The sequence below is a fragment of the Diabrotica virgifera genome, chromosome 7 (genome assembly GCF_917563875.1).
Source record: "Diabrotica virgifera virgifera chromosome 7, PGI_DIABVI_V3a".
Taxonomy (NCBI): domain Eukaryota; kingdom Metazoa; phylum Arthropoda; class Insecta; order Coleoptera; family Chrysomelidae; genus Diabrotica; species Diabrotica virgifera.
Genome location: NC_065449.1, coordinates 253,937,651 through 253,958,224, shown reverse-complemented (window position 1 = coordinate 253,958,224; position 20,574 = coordinate 253,937,651). Strand labels below are relative to the sequence as shown.

Here is a 20,574-nt window from a genome sequence, read left to right as displayed (position 1 = left end):
ACTTTCTACAAATCTTCATCTAATATATCGTTTTCTTACTCTATATTTTGTTGTATTTTAATTCGACAAAAATCAAACTAATAATTTGATAAAATTCATATAAATAAACAAAATGGCAAAAAGTTTATGGTGTAAACGTTTAGTTTGTGTATATTCCCACATGACATATACGCGAATTTGGTGCAGTGGGCAATCGCTTCGACTTTCGTACGGCGCGATAGACGTGAAGTGGGTTCAAGCCCCAAGCAAGTTGTTATTTTTTTAATTTTTTTTATAGATTTTATTATTGTAAGTATATTATTATATAATTTTTTTCAGAAAATACGTATTTAATTAAAATTTTTGGCAACAATTATTGTTCAGAAATCATTTGTGGCATTTTTCAATGTGTTTGTGTGTGTTTTATTCTTTTATTTTTTTAATTTTTGGTATTGTTTTAATAAAAATTTTTGGAAAGTAGTAGAGAAACTGTTTAAAGTATATTGATTTCGTTGAAATCATATAATAGAACTATAACTTCTTACGTGCGTACAAAGTACACACATTCTTTTTTTTTTGGAAATTTCAGTCATTTTCAGGGTCAAATCACTCCCCTGAGTGTGCAGTTCTTGCAGTAGTATGTCAAGTTCTTTGCTTTGTTTTGAACGAATTTAAATATATTCCGTGTACTTTAACTTTGGCTGAGTTTTTATCATACATATATTTTTCATTATACTCTCAGAGAGTATCCTATTTTACTGAATCAAAAGCCTTTGTGTAATCTACAAAACAAAGCAGCATGGTATATTGTGTTCCCTCGCTTTTGCTATTATCTATCTGGTGTTCAATATCTGCTCACATCTTCCTTTTCCTGGTACGAATTCGCATTGTTCTTTGGCTATCTCAGGAAGTAGAAAGTTATTTAGCCATTCATTGATTATTTATGTAGCAGGATTTTGCATGAGTAATAGTGGCGGTCGACCGCCTACAAGATGGACTGACGACTTAAGAAAGGTAAATAAAAACTGGATGAGGGCGGCGCAGGATAGATGGGGTTGGAAACGAGGGGGGAGGCCTATGTTCAGCAGTGGACTTTTGAGGCTGGATGATGATGATGAATAGTGGCATAGTGGCAATGGTTATGTAATTGTTGCATACGGTTAGTGATTCTTATTTATGGATAGAGATAAAGATTGATTCGTAGCACTTATCAGGTACATTCCGTGACACATACATAATATATTCAGTATTACATCTACGCCAATCTCACCAATTGATTTTCCGAGAGTTTCCGTTGGTATGCCATCAATCTTCATTAGCTTCTTGACACACTATATTTATTTGGTTGGTTTTATCTCTGATGCATATACATTTATTAGTCTGCATAGCTCTGCTACTTCTGGAGTGTTGTTTCCTGTTTTTTTTGGTATGTTTTAGCATAACAATTCGTTTTTTCCACTAATTCAGGTTTTGCCTGAGATACAATGCTCTTGGATGCAAACTTTTATTGTGTATCCAGCTTTTTATTCCATTCCATTTTTTATTGATGTCTTCTAATATTTGTGGTATTTCCTTGTTTATCCGTTACATCTGAAATCTTCTGTATTATTTACCCTTAACTGTTTGGTCTGATGTATTTTTCTGATTGTATGCAGTTTGAGCCTACAGTTCATTTTTACCATCTTATGACCTGATCCACAGTCAGTATTCTATATGGACTTGGTCAATGGTTGAATGATTTTGTGATTGAATTATAGTCTTAGCATCTAGGAGATGTTTCAGTCTTCTCGGCAATAGCTTCTCGTATTTTGAAATTACAGGTAGTAAGAAAATCAACCTGTACGATGACACTGTTATTGGTTGCTTTCCAGGTTTAAGGATCATAATGACTTCTGCTACTTTCCATGTCTTGCGAATTTATCTTTATCATAACGAGGCATTTATAAGATATGTCAGCTTTACTATGACTTTTCTAGGTAGTTGTTATAATGTTTCTACAATAATTAAATCAAACCCTGGTGATTTTCTGTGCGATTTATGTTTGCCTTAGTTTCTTCAGGCTGTTTAATTTCTTCCTGTAGTTGACTTCCTGGAGTGACTAGTTTAATTTCTTCTTGTAGGACGTTTCCATACTCAAGTTTGTTATCACCTTCATTTGACTGAAATGTTTCCTCGAGATATTAGCCTTCTCTAAAAAGGTTTTTTACCCAGTTTACATCTGTATTTCTTAATCTGAAACAGAAATGAAGAAGAAATAAGATGATTTAGTGTATTCGAACTGTTGCTCACAGATTCTCTATTTTTATAATTTGCTTTTTCTCTCAAATCGTTTTTAGAATCGGTACATTTTGAATTAATTTACGTTTTTCCAATAATTTTCTATTAATTCAGTCAAATACTTATAAATATTGTAAATCAACTTTTACTGACGTAACACTCTTTTGTACAATATTCATACTTTTATTATGTGTGAAAAAACTCTTAGCAATTGACAAAAGATATCAACATACTTTACATTTCCACTTGCACTGATAATCCATGCTTATTGTTCTGTATCGATATAATTATGCACCACTTCATTTCTGTTTTTAGCTTTTCTCTGAATTAATTTGTAAATTTATTCAAAACATATGTAAAAGTTCTTTTGCAAATATGTTTTTCTTGTCAAGTAGATCTTAAGTGACTGTATAGATTGCTTCGCGAAAGTATAGTCCAAAAATAAGTAAATACATGTATAGTCTGGTGAATAGATTTGAAGTATAAATTTTTCTAATGCGAATAAGTTGAAAGAAAGGAATACCAAAATGCCTAGTTATCAAATACAGGGTAAGATATTCTGCTACTAAAGTTGATAAAGATATTATTTCACGAAAGCAATTTTTTCTTAAGACATGTTTAATAATCTTTTCTTTGCTTTTTCTTTTATATATCTCAACATTTCTGGACTAATTTCATCGCTCCAAGGAGCTTTCCCAGTCTTCTTTATTGCCTATCTTACTTATTGTTTCCTCTAGTTCTTCTTCCTTATATCTTCTGTTTCGTCAGTTTTGTCCTCTGATCCGTCAATTACGTTGCTTTCATTTTTTTGCTTTTACTTGCTCTCCATTCAACAGTTGTTCGAAATGTTCCCTCCATCTTTTCATTGTATTCTTGTCGTTAGTTAATATTGTTCCGTTTTTGGTTATTATTTGTATATTTATTTCTTTGTTGCTTAGTAACTTTTTCAGTGTTCCTTAACAAAATTTTATATTTTCTTTACAGCTTTCTTCCATCTCCAAGATTGTCCCAGCTTTTTTTCTTATTTTTAACTATTTTTTTAACTTTTATTCTCTTACTAGTAGAGCCTCTCCGATGATCTCCAAAGGGGGTGAAACGTAGTTAAGAGGATGGGGGTCTTCTCTGAACGAATTGAAATATAAAATGTCTGTCATTTTCATTTTCCAAATCTTGAATATTTTGTTTCAGGTAAAGGTACACCCTGTATAGAAAACCTTCTGAGGTCAGCGATGTATCAAGAGGTGTTTTGCCTCTCTCGAGGCATCGAGGCTCTTAGATTACTCAACAACGAGCCAAAAGAATGCCCGAATTTCGAGAGAAGCAGTGCCTTAAGAAGGCGGGTTGTGAAAAATCAAAAACGACCGGTTTTGAAGAGACAAAATTCCAGAAGGAGCTTTGACGATTGTTTGGAAAGATGTGGGGTTATTGAAGAAGCTGTCAATACTGTAAAAGATGGATATTTGAAAGAGTAAGTAAAGTAGTTACTAAGTTTGTGTTAGGTTAAATTTCGCATAATTCTAGTAAACCATTTTTATGGAAAGAGTTTTTTGTATCAAATTACTGAATGAACCATAAAAGCGTAGTAGCGGATAAAAAAGTGGTTACAATATAGTAATACAATCGTTCTTCATCATCACCGTCATACAATCTCTTCCGTCCATTGTTGGACATAGATATCTCCCATTTTTCGCCACTCCACGGTTCTGTGCGCCTTGTTGCCATTTCTTGGACATTGTTTAATGTCGTCCATCCAGCGTGTTGGTGGTCGTTATCTGCTGCGTTTATCTTCTATTGGACTTCAGTCAATTAGTTTTCTGGCACATCTTGAATCTTTTAGTCTCGCTACGTGGTCTGTCCAATTTCATTTCAGCTTGGCTATGCGTTCAACGACATCAGTGATACCTGCTCTTTTCCTCAGAGAAAAAGGACAACCTTCCTTTCCTTCCTGAGGAAAAGAAGAATACAATCCTTGCTCAAGGATAAATTCATACGTCGTTAAGCGTTCTTTGGAAAATAGATGTTTTGATTTTTTGTCTGGAATTACCAAATGGGTATGTTTTGATGAGAAAGGATTTACAAGACAATCTGGTACCATAGTTTAAAGAAATATATTGCATTTCTAGATGTCTAATATAACTTGAATATTGCAGAACATTGCAGAACCAGTGAGGTACCTACCCAGAACAAGTCTTAAGCATCTATAAATAGCAACTAACTTATTACCTAGCGCCATAATCAAGTTGACTTTGTGACTGATATAAATGAAACAAAGTTAAACCATTCACTTCCGGAAACCTTTTAGAAAATATTTTAAAATATTTTTGATATACGTATTCAACTCACATTTTACTATTATCTACTGCCGAATTTTAGACCGATATAAGAAAATCGATACTGTCTACTTTTTTTTTGTTGACGCTACGCTATTTAGAGTTACTGCAGACTTGTGACTGAAAAAAACTTGTGTTTACTGAAAATATTAAAAGTCTACATACATATTCAAATCTATCCACTATTTCTTCATTAGCTGTTGATCTCTGTGTTGGAATCAGCTGTAGTTCACTAGTCTTTACTAAAGTCCTATTTTAGTATGGTTTAAATGAAGATTTAGAAATTGGACTGATTAGACATATTCAATATCAAGTAAAATGTGATTCATTTACTAATATTTTATGGCCTAAGTCTTAAGTCTAAGGACAACTAAAATTAATCTGGGTTAGATTATATTAATATTTTGTAAAATTTGTCAGTGTGATCTCAAAAATGACGCAAATGCATAACAGTAAACCACCTTGGAATTTGAAAATGTATCCAATCATATTATTAGGTTACATTTGAACGTTGCTGAAGGAAATTTTGACAACTAGTAAGGGGTTAAAGATATATATGTAGCTGTTTTACATCTAGGAACACCAGTTTGAACAAATTTGAACCAGAAATTTTATCAAATGAAATTTAACGGAACAAGGTGAGATTCAGTACCATATAAGTTAAAAAAAATTGTTTTTATTGTTTATTGTTCTTAAATTGATTATTTTGATAATTTACTTATTTGTTTGTTGTGTTTTGTTTTTGTTGGTCTTCTTTTTCTTCATTCTCTGGTTTACGTTCTGGTTTGCTGCTTGCTATGGACCTAAACCATCTTCCCAATGAGCGTCCTTCACTTTTTCTCCGTATTTTTTTTTCTATTTAGACTTACTTCTGTGATTCTATTCATTAACTCCTGGAGGACTTCAGAACTGTTAGCGAATATCACAGTGTCAACTGCGTATCTTATATTATTGATACATTCTCCATTAATTCGAATTCCGGCTTCAACATCATCTACTGCTTCTTGAAAGATTTCCTCACAGTACCTATATGTTGAATAGCAGTGGTGATAGTATACATCCCTGCCGGACCCCACGTTTAATTTTGATATCATCGGATTCTTCTGCCTCTATCCGGATAGACGGTGTTTGATCCCAGTAAATATTGTTAATAATTCTTAGATCACAGGTGTTTTTTCCAATATTGGTTTATATCTCCATCAGCTTGTCGTGCTTTACTGTATCGAACGCTTTATGCTAATCAATGGTCTTTTAACACACATGGTTATTATTTTGCCAATACAGGGTGTCCAGAAACTCTACCGACAAACAAAGACAGTAGATTCCCCAGATAATTTTAAGATATTTTAACCCAATTCACCTAGTCCGAAAATGCTTCCTAAGGGAACTAGAGCTCTTTGAAGATGGCGTCTTGTAATTAGTTTTTTTTAATAACTCCAGAACGCTTCTATTTAGAATAACGAAAATTGGTACAAATATTTATCTTCCAGAGATAAATCGATTATATGCATTGTGAATTTCTAATATCGGTCATAGAGGTCCGTTTTGGGTAGGGCAACAGTTATTTTATCGCATAACTTTTTTATCTTTAATTTTTAAGCATTTTTGACTCTGGATTATTAAATTGTAAGGTATTCTACAACTAAACGGTACTCTTGTTTTAAGTCTATAGAATACACCGTTTTCTAGAAAAATCGATTTGAAAATTTTTCTTGTTTTGAATTTTCAAAAAAAAATTAAAAATAAAACTATTTAGAAATCCGAAAATTGGTACGTTTATTTATATTTCAGAGATGAATCGATTTCATTAATTGCGAATTTCTAGTACATGTCATATTCGTCCGTTTTGGGTAGGTCAACGTTTATTTTATCGCATAACATTTTTGTCTTTAATTTTTAAGCATTTTTGACTCTAGATTATTAAGTTATGAGGTATTTTAGTACTAAAAGTTACCCTTGCTTTAAGTTGGTAAAGTACACAGTTTTTTTTTTTGAAAAAATTTTTCAATTTTTTTTTCAAATTCAAAAAACGAAAAATTTTCTAATCGATTTTTCTAGAAAACCGTGTGTTCTACTGACTTAAAGCAAGAGTACCTTTTAGTACTAGAGTACCTCAAAATTTAATAATCCAGTGTCAAAAATGCTTAAAAGTTAACAAAAAATTTATGTGATAAAATAACCGTTGCCCTACCCAAAACGGACGCCTGTGATCGGTGCTAGAAATTCGCAATGGATGGAATCGATTTATCTCTGGAAGATAAATATACGCACCGATTTTCGTTTTTCTAAATTGAGGCGTTCTGGAGGTATTTAAGAAAAACTAATTTCAAGACGCCATTTTCAAAGAGCTCTAGCTCTCTTATGAAGCTTTTTGGACTAGGTACTAGGTGAATTGAGCTAAATTGTCTTAAAATTATCTGAAGAATCTCCTCTCTTCGTTTGTCGGTAGAGTTTCTGGACACCCTGTATATTTAATTGACGTATATACCAAAATTAATCATAACTGATTGGTATTTATAATTTAGATATGGTCTTTCTCTCATTCATCTATTCGCTTAAGGGGATAGGAGCAACATCTTGGTCCAATGCTATTTAAATGCATTCATTTTTTTTCGTATCCTTAGAAAACTAATAAGTATTTTTGAACAATTTAAACTCAGAACGAAAGATTACATTATTACCAAGGGCGGAAAGTCCCTGAAAACTTCTATAATATTTATTTTAATATGTTACAGGGGTAAAAAAGAGAAAAAGTGTGATTTCAAATATTTCATTCAAAAGAAAAGTTTTCTTTATTCTAAGGGACTTTCTGCCCTCGGTAATAATGTAATCTTTTATTCTGCGTTTATATGTTTCAATAATATTTATTAGTTTTCTAAGGATTCGAAAAAAATGAGTGCATTTAAATAGCATTGGACCAAGATTTTGCGCCTACCCCCTTAACTGTCGTATCCCTAGTCCCGAAAGTGACTGTTAACCAAAATTCTACTGTAAAGTACTTAGTTTTACTGACTAGACATTTTCATTATCAAGTTGAATGTGATTCATTTACTAATATCTTAAGTCTAACATCAATTATTTTTCCTTCTACTTAAGTCAAAGGACATTTAAAATTAAACTGGGTTAGATTATACAATCGAACCCTCTTATTGAAATAGCCTTCGTTCCAAGCCAAAGTATTCCTATAACCGGGATGTTCTAATAACCGATCATTGAGATCATATTAGAAACGTTTCAGGTCCTCAAATTTCTATTCCTTAAACCGAGATATTCCTATAACCGGTATTCTAATAGACGGGATTGTCCGTATTAATATTTTGTCAAAATTGTCAGTGCGATCTCAAAAACGACGCAAATTAATAGTAAACATTCTTGAAATTTGAAAACGTATCCAATCATAAAATATGAATAACCATTTTCAATTTCGTTGCAAAACGAAAATACAGCCGAACCATATTCCAGTCCAATCAGAGAGTGCTGCAAGCACCTCTACCGGTTTCGAAACTTATTAGTCTCTCATCAGGAGGCACATATGCTGCTCTCCCTGATCCAACCAAAACAAACCCCAGCGTGCAGTCCCGAATTGCAACGAACGAAATGGCATAGATGCCCTAGCGGCAACTGCTAGCAAAAGACTAAGTTTTCACTCTAATGGCATATAACATATCCCACCAGAATGAAAACAATGGGAACCTTCTCTGGTTACACCTCCGAGGCTTCTACAATTTGCAAGCCATACGGATGCTGAGACTAAGGAAGATGAGGGAATTCTACAATTTACAATTCACGTCACATCTGCTCAGCGCGGTAAAGTTCCAATGAGACTGGTTCCCTTCATACTCCACACAGAGTAAATGTAAATCAAAAATGAATAACCATTTTCAATTTCGTTGCAAAACGAAAATACAGCCGAACCATATTCCAGTCCAATCAGAGAGTGCTGCAAGCACCTCTACCGGTTTCGAAACTTATTAGTCTCTCATCAGGAGGCACATATGCTGCTCTCCCTGATCCAACCAAAACAAACCCCAGCGTGCAGTCCCGAATTGCAACGAACGAAATGGCATAGATGCCCTAGCGGCAACTGCTAGCAAAAGACTAAGTTTTCACTCTAATGGCATATAACATATCCCACCAGAATGAAAACAATGGGAACCTTCTCTGGTTACACCTCCGAGGCTTCTACAATTTGCAAGCCATACGGATGCTGAGACTAAGGAAGATGAGGGAATTCTACAATTGAAAATGGTTATTCATTTTTGATTTACATTTACTCTGTGTGGAGTATGAAGGGAACCAGTCTCGTTGGAACTTTACCGCGCTGAGCAGATGTGACGTGAATTGTAAATTGTAGAATTCCCTCATCTTCCTTAGTCTCAGCATTCGTATGGCTTGCAAATTGTAGAAGCCTCGGAGGTGTAACCAGAGAAGGTTCCCATTGTTTTCATTCTGGTGGGATATGTTATATGCCATTAGAGTGAAAACTTAGTCTTTCGTATCCAATCATGTCATTAGGTTCAAGTTGAACGTTTTTGAAGAAAATTTTAATAACCAGTAAGGTGTAAAAGACATGTGTAGCTTGTTTACATCTATAAGTACCAGTTTGAAAAAAATTTTAGTCAAAAAATGGTATCAAATTAAATCTAACAGAACAAGGTGAGATTCAATACCATTTAAATGGGCCAATTTATTTTATTGTCTATTGTTCTTAAATTGAATTCTGTCGTTATATTTTACTTTAGAGAGTAATTTAATTGTTTGTTTGTTGTGTTTTGTTTTTGTTAGGTTCCTTTTTTTATTAGCCTAGGCGCTAAATTTCGTGCCACTGCCTTTTAAATGCATTCATTTTTTTAACCCGGAGAAAACTAATAATACGCCAGTCAATGGGAGCAAGAATAGGATATTACCTCCGAATTCTATCCTACTGCATGGATTTTAATGAAATTTTGGGCCTAGCCTCTACTTATCTCCTAATTCAAAGTCTACCCTATGCCGATGTGTGCTTTTATCTTGGGGGTGGTACCCACCCCTTCTCAGGGGTGGAAAATTTTTTGGTTAAAATTACCACGGAATTTGCTAGAGATCCTAAATCTAAGCAAAAACTGTTCTATAATTATTTTTTAAAAACTCAATACTTTTTGAGATATCATTGATTGAAAATTGGCCATTTTCATGGAAACAATACCTTTTCGAACGGTTTTTGCGAATATTTTAAAAACTAAGCATCTAACTAAAAAAACTATATTTAACATTTTTATAGGTTATAAAAAACAAAGAGACACTTGCCTACATCAATCTTCTAGTTATAATACAAAAAGAGATATGGTAGGTGAAAATAGTTTGTTTTTTGGTACATTCTCAAATTGGTGTATTCACTTAAAATAACAGAGAAACGGTCGATTTTAGATGTATAATGCTACTAATACCTTTTGTAGTGCTTGAACAGACCTTTAAAATAAGCTATATTAAAGGTCCATTGCATTAAAACTAAGGGAGATATGCTGCACACAAAATTGATAACTAATGTATCTTAAGAAAAAATGAGAAGTAATTTTAACGCCCATCCACCAAAATGTAAATGCATCGTTTTCCTTCTACAATACCTTTTATTATAGTGTTATTTCTATGTTCAAAAAGTTGGACTGGTTTAAAATGAATGGTTTTTGAAAAAAAAAGATCAAATTATAGAGAGCATTTTTAAAATTTCTTAAAAATCTTCCTTTTTCTCCATGTAACTTGAAAATGATAAGAGATATAGTAATGAAAAATAAAAATTAAATTTTTATCTGAAAAAGCCCTATATTTTTGTAAGGTTCCTTTTTTTCGTATCTCTTATCTTTTTCGAGTTACATGAAGGAAAAGAAAGATTTTTAAGAAAATTTAAAAAGGCGCTCTATAATTTGATCTTATTTTTTTCAAAAACCATTCATTTTAATCCAGTCCAACTTTTTGAACATAGAAATAACACTATAATAAACAGTGTTGTAGAAGGAAAACGATGTATTTAAATTCTGATGGATGAGGGGTTAAATATACTTCTCATTTCTTCTTAAAAAACATTAGTCATCAACTTTTTTGCAGAATATCTCGCTGAGTTTGAATGTAATCGACATTTAGTATTGCTCATTTTAAAGGTATTTTCAAGCACTACAAAAGCTATTAGTATCATTATACATCTAAAATCGACAGTTTCTCTGTCATTTTAAGTTGAATACATCGATTTGAGCATGCAGCAAAAAAACAAACTCTTCTTACCTACCATATCCCTCTTTGTATTTTAACTAGAAGATTTATGAAGGAACGAATCTCTTTGTTTTTTATAGCATACAGAAATATTTTATATAGTTTTGTTAGATGCATAGTTTTTAAGGTACTCGCAAAAATCCGCCCGAAAAGGTGTCATTTTTCAATGAAAATGGCCAATTTTCAACCACGAATAACTCAAAAAGTGTTGAGTTTTCAAAAAATAATTATAGAACAGTTTTTGCTTATAAGTAGGTTCTCTAGCCTCTTCCGTGGCTATTTTAACCAAAACATTTTTCATCCCCGAGAAGGGGTGGGAACCACCCCCAAGATAAAAGCGCACATCGGCATAGGGTAGACTTTATTTCTTGAGCTATTTCCTACTTACTGGGAAAATATCAAGTAAATCGATGTAATAGGATGGAAATCGGAGCCAAATACCCTCATTGACTGCCCTATAAATATTTTTGAAAAAATTAAACGCAGAATTAAATATTACATTATTATCGAGGACCGAAAATCCGTTAGAATAAAAAATATTTGAAATTAAAAATCACACTAAATTTTCTCTTTTTTTTTCACCCCTGTAACTTTTTAAAATAAATAGAGCAGTTTTAAGGGACTTTCGGCTCTCGGTAATAATCTAGTCTTCCATTGTGCCTTTAAATTTTTCAAAAATACTTATTAGTTTCCTCAGGATTAAAAAAAAAAGAATGTGTGTGTACTTTGTACGCACGTAAGAAGATATTCTTCTATTATATAGGTAATTTAAACGAAGTAAATATACTTAACAGGTTATTTGTATTTTATTTAAAAATTAAACTAACTTTCTTATCCACCACTTTCAAAAAATTTTTATTAAAATAACGAAAAATAAAAAAAAGTATTGAATCGTCCAGGATTAGAACCCGCGACCTTCCGTGTGCTTCCGTTCTCTGTCCCACCGCTCTGCCAACTACGCCATCGACCACTTGAATTGACACGTAAGTTTCGGATATAATTACACAACACGGCGACAAACTGTAAAAATGTTATGCCTACATATTTTATTATTTTACTACAGGGAAACACAAGAATTATAATAAATAATACATTTCCTAAAACCACTAATATATTCTTTTAATGACTTATTTGCACAGTTACAGGTACATACATACCTATCTTGAAAGATTAGCAATGAACTACATACTGTCAGTGTGCGCAGGCGCGTGGTTCATGTACAATTTTACCCTCAATCGATTCGCCGCTAAAGAAGAATATCTTCAAAAATGAATGCATTTAAATAGCATTGGGCCAAGATTTTGCGCCTACCCCCTTAAGTGTTTCTGCATCATCTGTAGTCCCGAAAGTGACGATTACTCAAAATTCTAGTGTAAAGTACATGACCCTAGGAATTCCCGACAAATCCTAGAGAGGAATCCAAATATCTCTTGGCAATGGTTATAATTTGCTAGGCAAATAACCGCAATATTATGCAACTAATGTAAAACACTGAGATTTTTACTTCTTTAAGGATTTTAAAGTATTATTGGGGTAATCCCAAAATTTAAACAAACAAATCTTCAAGTAAGGAATAGTTTTTCATTGAATAGCGTAAGTAATATATAAATATGCATAATTTGCGAACAAATACCAAAAATTATTAATTACCTTTGTCTATTTAAACAGTTTCGTGAGCAGGTTCGGACTACAAGTTTTGGTAATTTATAATAACAATCAGACAATATACAAAAAATATTGTTATTAAAGTTGAATTTTTACATTGTTTTCTGCCTTTTAGTGACTTTTTTGGTTACTTGCTTTATTTTTGTAATGTTGTAAGCAAAACCCTTATTAGCATAAATGTGAACCTGTTTAAAAACTGTTTGTCTTATTTTTCTTCTCTTCTGCTTCTGCTTCTCTTGTCCTGAAGAGAAAAACCAAGGTGACTGACGTCAGACTAAAATGGAGAAGAGCAGGACACATAGCTTTTAGAACATGACCTGTAAAATAGCATCTGATTTTATTAAGTTAGTGATTTTATTCAGGCTCGAATTGAACCCGGACCTTTAACGTGGTAGTAAAACACCTTTTGGGCAATCCTGATCCTCTTCTTATTCTTTTTCTTCCTTTATATGTTGTTCATTCGTAGATGAATGTTGTGCATGCCTTTATATGTTGTTCCTGCTTAGTCATCTACGATTTGCAGATGATATTGTTCTGATTTCAGATGACCTAAAAACTGCCAATAATATGTTGAATGAACTCAGTGATGCAGCACGTAAAGTAGGTCTAAATAATAATTATTACCAAAAGACAAAAATTATGACGAATTTATTTCCGAGCCATCGTTTAAAGGTAGAAGAGGTCGAAATTGAAATTGTGACAGCTGCACATACCTTAGACATATGGTAAAAATGAGCAGAGACAATCAAACTGCTGAGCTGATAAGAAGAATAACTTTGGGATGGGCAGCATATGGAAGACTGTGTGATATTTTTAAAAGTGATATACCAATCAGCTTAAAAAGAAGAGCCTTTAATCAATGGGTCCTGCCTGTTCTTACATATGGCTCAGAGACATTTACTCTAACAAGGATATCTGCACGAAAACTACAAGTGACGCAACGTAGAATGGAAATATCATTGTTGTCAAGAAACGAAGAAATTCGTAGAAGAAGTGTAGAAGACATTATAAAACACATAGCCGAAATTAAATGGAAGTGGGCAGGACACGTCGCTAGAATGAAAGCTGATAGGTGGACCAAAAAATCTTGGAGTGGAGACTGAGAGCGGATAGACGAAACCCGGGAAGACCATCCACAAGATGGACTGACGACATATAGATGATTTGTACCAACTGGATTGCAGCAGCGCAAGATAGATCTGAATCGAAGTTTTTCTAGGAGGCTTATGTTCAGCAGTGGACGACTTTGGGCTGATTATAATATGTTGTTCATTATATTCTTAACATGCTTTTATTAGCTTCTATTTCTGCTTTTTTTAGCATTTTAGACTTTATTGTGAATTTTTTAATAATTTATATAGTGCAGTCACTGAAGGTGAATATGAGCTATTACCTCCGATTTCGTTGAACCTCCATCGATTTGCACGAAAATTGGTGAGTGGTTAGAGGATATCTCAAGGAACAAAGGTGACATGGTGCCAACTTGCGCTTTTACCCTGGGGGTGGATGCCACCCCTCCTCGGGGGTGAACATTATTTTATAAAAAATAACCCCACAATTCGATAGAGCGACAAATTATAAGTAAAATTTGTTATATAAAGTTATTAAAATAAATCGAAACTTTTTGAGTTATTAAAGATCAAAGATTTTAATTTTTCGTGAGAAAAATGCATGTTTTTAACCGATTTTTCATAAATAACTCAAAAACTATAAGTTTTTACAAAAAAGTTATTATTGTCAAAATTGAGGCTAATAAAAAATTAAATAAATTTCTTACTAGAAAAACCTTTCAATGTTAACTGAAAGTGAGTTATAGGTAATTGAATGTATATTTCCTTCGTCGAGTACCCAAATCTAAGTATTCAAGCTTAAATACCGGGAAAATGATGCATTTTATAACATAAACTTATTAAACGTTTGTCAAAGCTCATTGAAATATCTATCAAATAAGTGCTCGAACAAGTTGATAGCATTAAAGTTTATGCACCAAAAATGTTTCAAAATGTATCTTTTAAAAAATTTTCTAAAAAATGTTATTGTTTTTTTGTAAATAACTCCGTTAAATTTTAAAGTAGCTAGTTCATCTAATAACTGGTTAAAATTTTATTCCAAGAGCTATTAAAAAACGTCAAAATAGTCATTTATACCTCTTATTTTTTAAAAATACAAGGTTAAATGGCCCCGGTTACATGGTTCTCGCAGCAAAATTGAAATTTTAAACGTTTCTATCTCGGTTATTTTTTACTCTACGAAAATAGTAAAATGGGTATAGTATTTGTTACAGAAAAAACTAAAATTTAGTTATTTATCATTTTTTACGTATATTGAGTATTTTTGGAGTTATTATCAAAAGAAAATGAAAAGTACGATAATTCTAAAAATTTTGATTTTTTTAAATTATACCTTTTTTTCAAAAATATGCATTCTAAACCGGTCAAATTTGTTGAAATAATTAACTATGATAACATAAAGAAATTCTTGTGAGGATTACTACAAATTTTAATTTTTGCGGAAATGGCGTATGTTTAGTTTTTAACTTTTTCCTAAAAAAATCGAAAGGGTTCTCTTATTTTCATCATAACTTGCTTAATTTTGATGCTATTAACTTCTACTGAATCTCATTTGATAGGTATTCCGAAGTACTTTGACAAGTGTTAACAAGTATATTCTAGAAAATGCATCGTTTTCCCGTTATGTAAGCTTGAATACTTAGATTTGAGTACTCGTCGAAAAAAATATACATTCAATTACCCATAACTCACTTTAAAATAACATTAGTTTAGTTCTTTCAGTAGGGACTGTATTAAATTTTTTATTATCTTTAATTTTAGTAATAATACTTTTTTAAAAAAGCTTATAGTTTTTGAGTAATACGTGAAAAACAGCTTTAAAACATGCATTTTTTTAAGAAAAAATAAAATCTTTGATATTTAATAACTCAAAAAGTATTGATTTATGTTAATAACTTTATATAACAAATTTTGCTTAGAAGTTGCCTCTCTATCGATTTCTGGTATTATTTTTAATAAAAAAATTTCACCCCCGAGAAGGGGTGGCAATCACCCCCAGGGTAAAAGCGCAAGTTAACATCATGTCACCTTTGTTCCTTGAGGTATCTTCTAACTACTTACCAATTTTCATGAAAATTGATGAAGGTTCAACGAAATCGGAGGTGAAAACCTTCAGTGACTCCACTAATAATATATTACTCAGTTTGAAAATTATTATCAACATTTATAATAATTTTTTTGCATTGAATGGTCCTGTATTTAAACTTCTGCTATAAAAAGTGTACAATCATGCATTTCTAAATCAAGTATAAAAAAATTCGGTCCTGTAAGATATTACTAATCAAACACTATTACAAATCCATTTTACGTTCAGCAAACACCTGTGGCCCTTGACAAAGAAAAGATGACCAAAACCAAAAGTATTTCAATTCGGAAAGGTTTGCGTCATTTTGCATATTAACACATCGGAAAAGAAAAAATTTACTTGTATCTGCGTCCATCCAGCGTGTTTCCTGTCTGCACGTACCTAACAGTAATCATTACCTTCATCCACAGAAAATCTCTTCATACCGTTCTTTGTTGAATGTTTTATTAATTCGTGATGATTGTTGACGAAAATGTTTTGTTTAGGTATTGGAAGTGTTTGAACCAGCTGAAAATGATTAAGATCCGGCGCAAGAGCAATGGAAACGCGATGGTGAATAAACAGTTAAGGCAGAAAGTGGCGGAGAAGAAATACAGTGACGAAAAGTTGGGGATTTGGAAGTTGCGGTGGAGAAACAGGAGGATTCATCCTGTGTGCGATGTAAGGTAAGTTTGAGTTTGGGTTGGGATTTATATTAGCTGGAGAATTTATTATTAACAATAGTGTGGTGGAATTAAAAATCAAAATTAAATAAGGTTAAAAAACAGTTTATCGGAAGATGATCTGCAGCGTTCCTTCGCCTCAGTGAAAAAAGAAACGCGCAAAAAAGTATATTTAATGAAAAAATAAAACAACCTAAAAATTTCGTTGCCAATAAAAAGCATTGGTAATAAACTACAACCTTTTTTTAGTTCTTTAGTGGTTTGTTTTTGTTTTGTTTTATTTGGCAGCATTTTAGTAGTGATATTTTTGTATTTGTATGTTTTATTGCTCTGATTAGTGTTTCAAATACACTCACCGGCACAAAATTCCGCCACTAAAAATGTTTGATTAGGTTTGATAATTTATAACTTTATTATTTGTACTCCGATTTTCAAGCTAGTAGGTACATGCATTGAGTATTATTCCAGAAACAAAAAAACTTTCTCATAACTTTAAAAGTTCTGTGGAAAAATTGAAGAGCAGATTTTGTTTCATATTCCTTTCATATTATCCCTGAGGCATCACTAAGATTTTGTTTTTGGAATTATCCGAGTATCACTTTTCTTGTAAGAGCTGCACAGTTTTTTGTAAATAAAAACACTGCTTGACTCATGAACATAAATATCTTAAATATATAATCCGGTCAACTTAGACATCAAAATAGTTAGCAAATAACAAAAATTGCCGGAGAGCCAAATTTTGGTGGAGAGCTAGAGTTTACCATGACAAATAAAGTTTTAAAAGTCCCCATCGATCCCATGTGTGCAACAAAAGTTATTCGGGGTCAAAGGTCAAAATTTGAGATTTTTTGGATTTTTCTCGAAAACGGTAAGTTTTATCAAAAAAAGACATTAAATCAAAGTTGTAGATCTTAACATTCTCTACAAAAATACTCCTTACAATTTTTTTCCTAAGAGTTACCATTCCTGAGATATCGCGATTTTAATAAAAGTTACTTTATATATTATATGCACATATAAGCCATGTATTCATAATGTGGCACCTAAGACAAGTAGTATAAATGCCTATTCGTATCTCTTTTATATAATATATTATACTATTCTGAAAATATTTCTTCAAAAGACAATCAGTCTCAAACTGAATTTTCTCTATCCACCGTGGCCTTGAAAAACATTTGGCTATACCATTGTTTAAAAAAGAACAGATTGTCTATTGTAAACAATGGCTACAGTATTGTCCGTAGGTCTTGTTCATATTAGCTGTTTCTTTGAGTGCTAAAGGTTCAGTTCAAGTGAATATAAGTACATACACACTTATTAGAAGCGTCTACCATTTAGCAGACATTACGGGCTTACAGTGACAGTGGTATTTGACGGCTACAGTGACTCAACAAAGAATATTAAAGCTGCAGAACAACGTCGTCGAACTACAGAAACATCATCGGGTTCCGAGATTATCTTTGATGAAAATATAACAGTTCCAGCGAATCAACAACAATTTTTCGCTAACATTAATAATAATCTCTTTTCATTTCCATGTTAACTGACAAATTAACAGCTGCGAATATTGAAGTAAAACAAGCTAAAAATGACGCAGATGTTCTTATAATTTGAGACAGCAATTGAAAAATTTAAGACAACAAACACAATAATTGTAGTTGGTGAAGATGTTGATTTGTTAGTACTGCTTACTGCAAGGACTCCAGTAGATAAAGTTATTTATTTTCTGAAACCTGAAAGGGCTCAAGAGCTAACAGAGATATTATATTCTTCGAAAAGTTTATCGGCTTATCCCAAATGCCAAAATTACATTTTATTTTTACATGCGATAACCGGCTGCGACACTACGTCAGCAATGTACAGAATGGGCAAAACGTCATACTTATATTATTCGAAAAAAAAAAGATTTGACTGACTGCTGTAAACTTTTTACAGAACTTGATTCCACACCGCAAATAATAATTACGGAAGGAATTCGCTTTCTTCTTGGGGTTTATGGAGCTCCAAAAAATTAGTTGTCTTGATAAATACCGATACTTAACTTTTGTAAAAAATACGCGAAACAAGAAACAAGTACAACTATCATGTCTTCCTCCAAAATCAGCATCTGCTTTTTTAACATTTATATCGAGTATATTATCAAGTTCAAACATGGCTAGGCAATGAACTGAATCCAGAAGACTGGGGTTGGAAATTAATAGATAATACTCTGGAACCGATTAAAACCTTACTCCCACCTGCTCCAGAAAAACTCCTTAACACTATTTTTTGCAATTGCAAAAAATGTTGTAGTGCCAAATGTGGATGTAAAAAAGTCGGGTTGCTGTGTTCTCTAGCGTGTACCAACTGCCAAGGTCAGTCTTGCTCAAATGTCCAGTTTAGTACAACAGAAGAAGACTCCTGTGATTTTAATGAAGAGACCAATGACTCAGTCACATTTGAACAATTTTTGACCCGTGTTGAGCTGGCCCCCCCCACTTGCAAAAATTAAAAAACAAATAGCCCTGATTTATGAGCTATTTATGAGCTCTCATATTCCGCAAACTAAAAATTTTGAGCTCGTTCCATTGAGCAGGAATTTAATACCCTAGTGGGGGGGGCTGAGTCAGCCCCCCCCACTACTTAAAAATAGGAATATTGAATCGGTTTTTGCGGCAGAATTACGAGCTATTTATGAGCTCTTGAAATTATATAGTTTCGATTTTTGAGCTCATCCCCTTCACCCCCAAACAACCCTTTAATTGATTTAACTTAAGAGAAAGATGCTGAGAAAACTTAAAATATATCGTATTGCGAATATAATTCCTATAGCTTATATACTCTAAGAATAAACTATTATATCAAGAGCATTTCGATTATTGAGCTACAACCCCTTCGCCAGAAAACCACCCTATCTTCCCGGCTTAAGAGAAAGTTGTACTTAAAATGCGTTAAACTAATTATTTGGCGACTACATATCATTTAATAATTTATAAGCTTCCAAATTACGCGCATTTAGATCAGTAAATTGCAATTTATTTTGTATAGTGCAGTCACTGAAGGTAAAAATCAACGATTACCTTCAATTTCGGTGAACCTTCATCGATTTTCACGAAAATTGGTCAGTAGTTAGAGGATACGTCAAGAAACAAAGGTGACATGGTACCACCTTGCGCCTTTACCCTGAGGGTGGATACCGCCCCTTCTCGGGGGTGAAAATTATTTTATAAAAAATAACTGCACAAATCAATAAAAGAACAAATTAAAAGCAAAATTTATTATATAAAGTTAATAAAATAAGTAAATACTTTTTAAGTTATTAAAGATCAAAGATTTTAATTATTTGTGAAAAAAATGCATGTTTTGAAGAGGTTTTTTGTAAATCACTAAAAAACTGTAAGTTTTTACAAAAAAGTTAATAGTAGTTTAATTCGTATAGCTTATATTCTAAAAATAAACTCTAAAATCACGCGCCTTTCGATTATTGAACTACAACCCCTTCGCAAGAAAATCATCCCATATTCCCGGCTTAAGAGAGGGTTGTACTTAAAATAATTTAAATTAATTATTTGTCGACTATATATTGTTTAATAATTTATGAGTTCGCAAAATATACGCATCTCAATTATTGAATTGCCATTTTCTTTCTATAGTGCAGTCGCTGAAGGTAAAAATCAACTATGACCTTCGATTTCGGTAAATCTCCATTCATTTTCACGAAAATTGGTGAGCGGATTTTGATACTATCAACTTTTTCTGGATCTTATTTTTCATAGGTATTTCTTAGTACTTTGACAAGTATTTAGTACCTAAGTGTTATAAAATGCATCTCTTTCCCGTTATTTAAGCTTGAACCCTTAGATTTGAACAGTCGCGGAAAAAAATATACATTTAATTACCAATAACTTACTTTAAATTAACATTAAAGGGTTTTTCAAGTAAGCAATTTATTATATTTCTTATTAGCTTCAATTTTAGTGATGAAAACTTTTTTGTAAAAACTTACAGTTTTTGAGTCATTTATGAAAAATCGCTCTAAAGCATGCATTTTCTTTCCAAAAATCAAAATATTTGATCTTTAATAACTCAAAAAGTATTGATTTATTTTAATCACATTATATAACAAATTTTGCTTACAATTTGTCCCTCTCTCGATTTGTGGGGTTATTTTTAATAAAGTAATTTTCACTTCCGAGAAGGGGTGACATATACCCCAGGCTAAAACCCCAAGTTGTTATTGTCAATTCGTGAAAATAAATGGCGATTTGCCGAAATCGAAGGTA

The 20,574-nt window shown here is 32.5% G+C and overlaps 1 protein-coding gene across 1 annotated transcript in view; it reads left to right on the top strand.

Annotated features, from left to right (window-relative positions):
• Positions 1-3,470: 3,470 nt before the first annotated feature.
• The window catches only part of LOC114330332 (protein unc-13 homolog 4B), a 136,197-nt gene continuing 119,093 nt past the window's right edge, over positions 3,471-20,574 (top strand). Inside the window, exons 1-2 of the mRNA XM_028279657.2 lie at positions 3,471-3,724; positions 16,136-16,315. Of these exons, the coding sequence (XP_028135458.2) occupies positions 3,486-3,724; positions 16,136-16,315 (419 nt within the window). The 5' untranslated portion in view covers positions 3,471-3,485. The remainder of the gene's footprint in view (positions 3,725-16,135; positions 16,316-20,574) is intronic.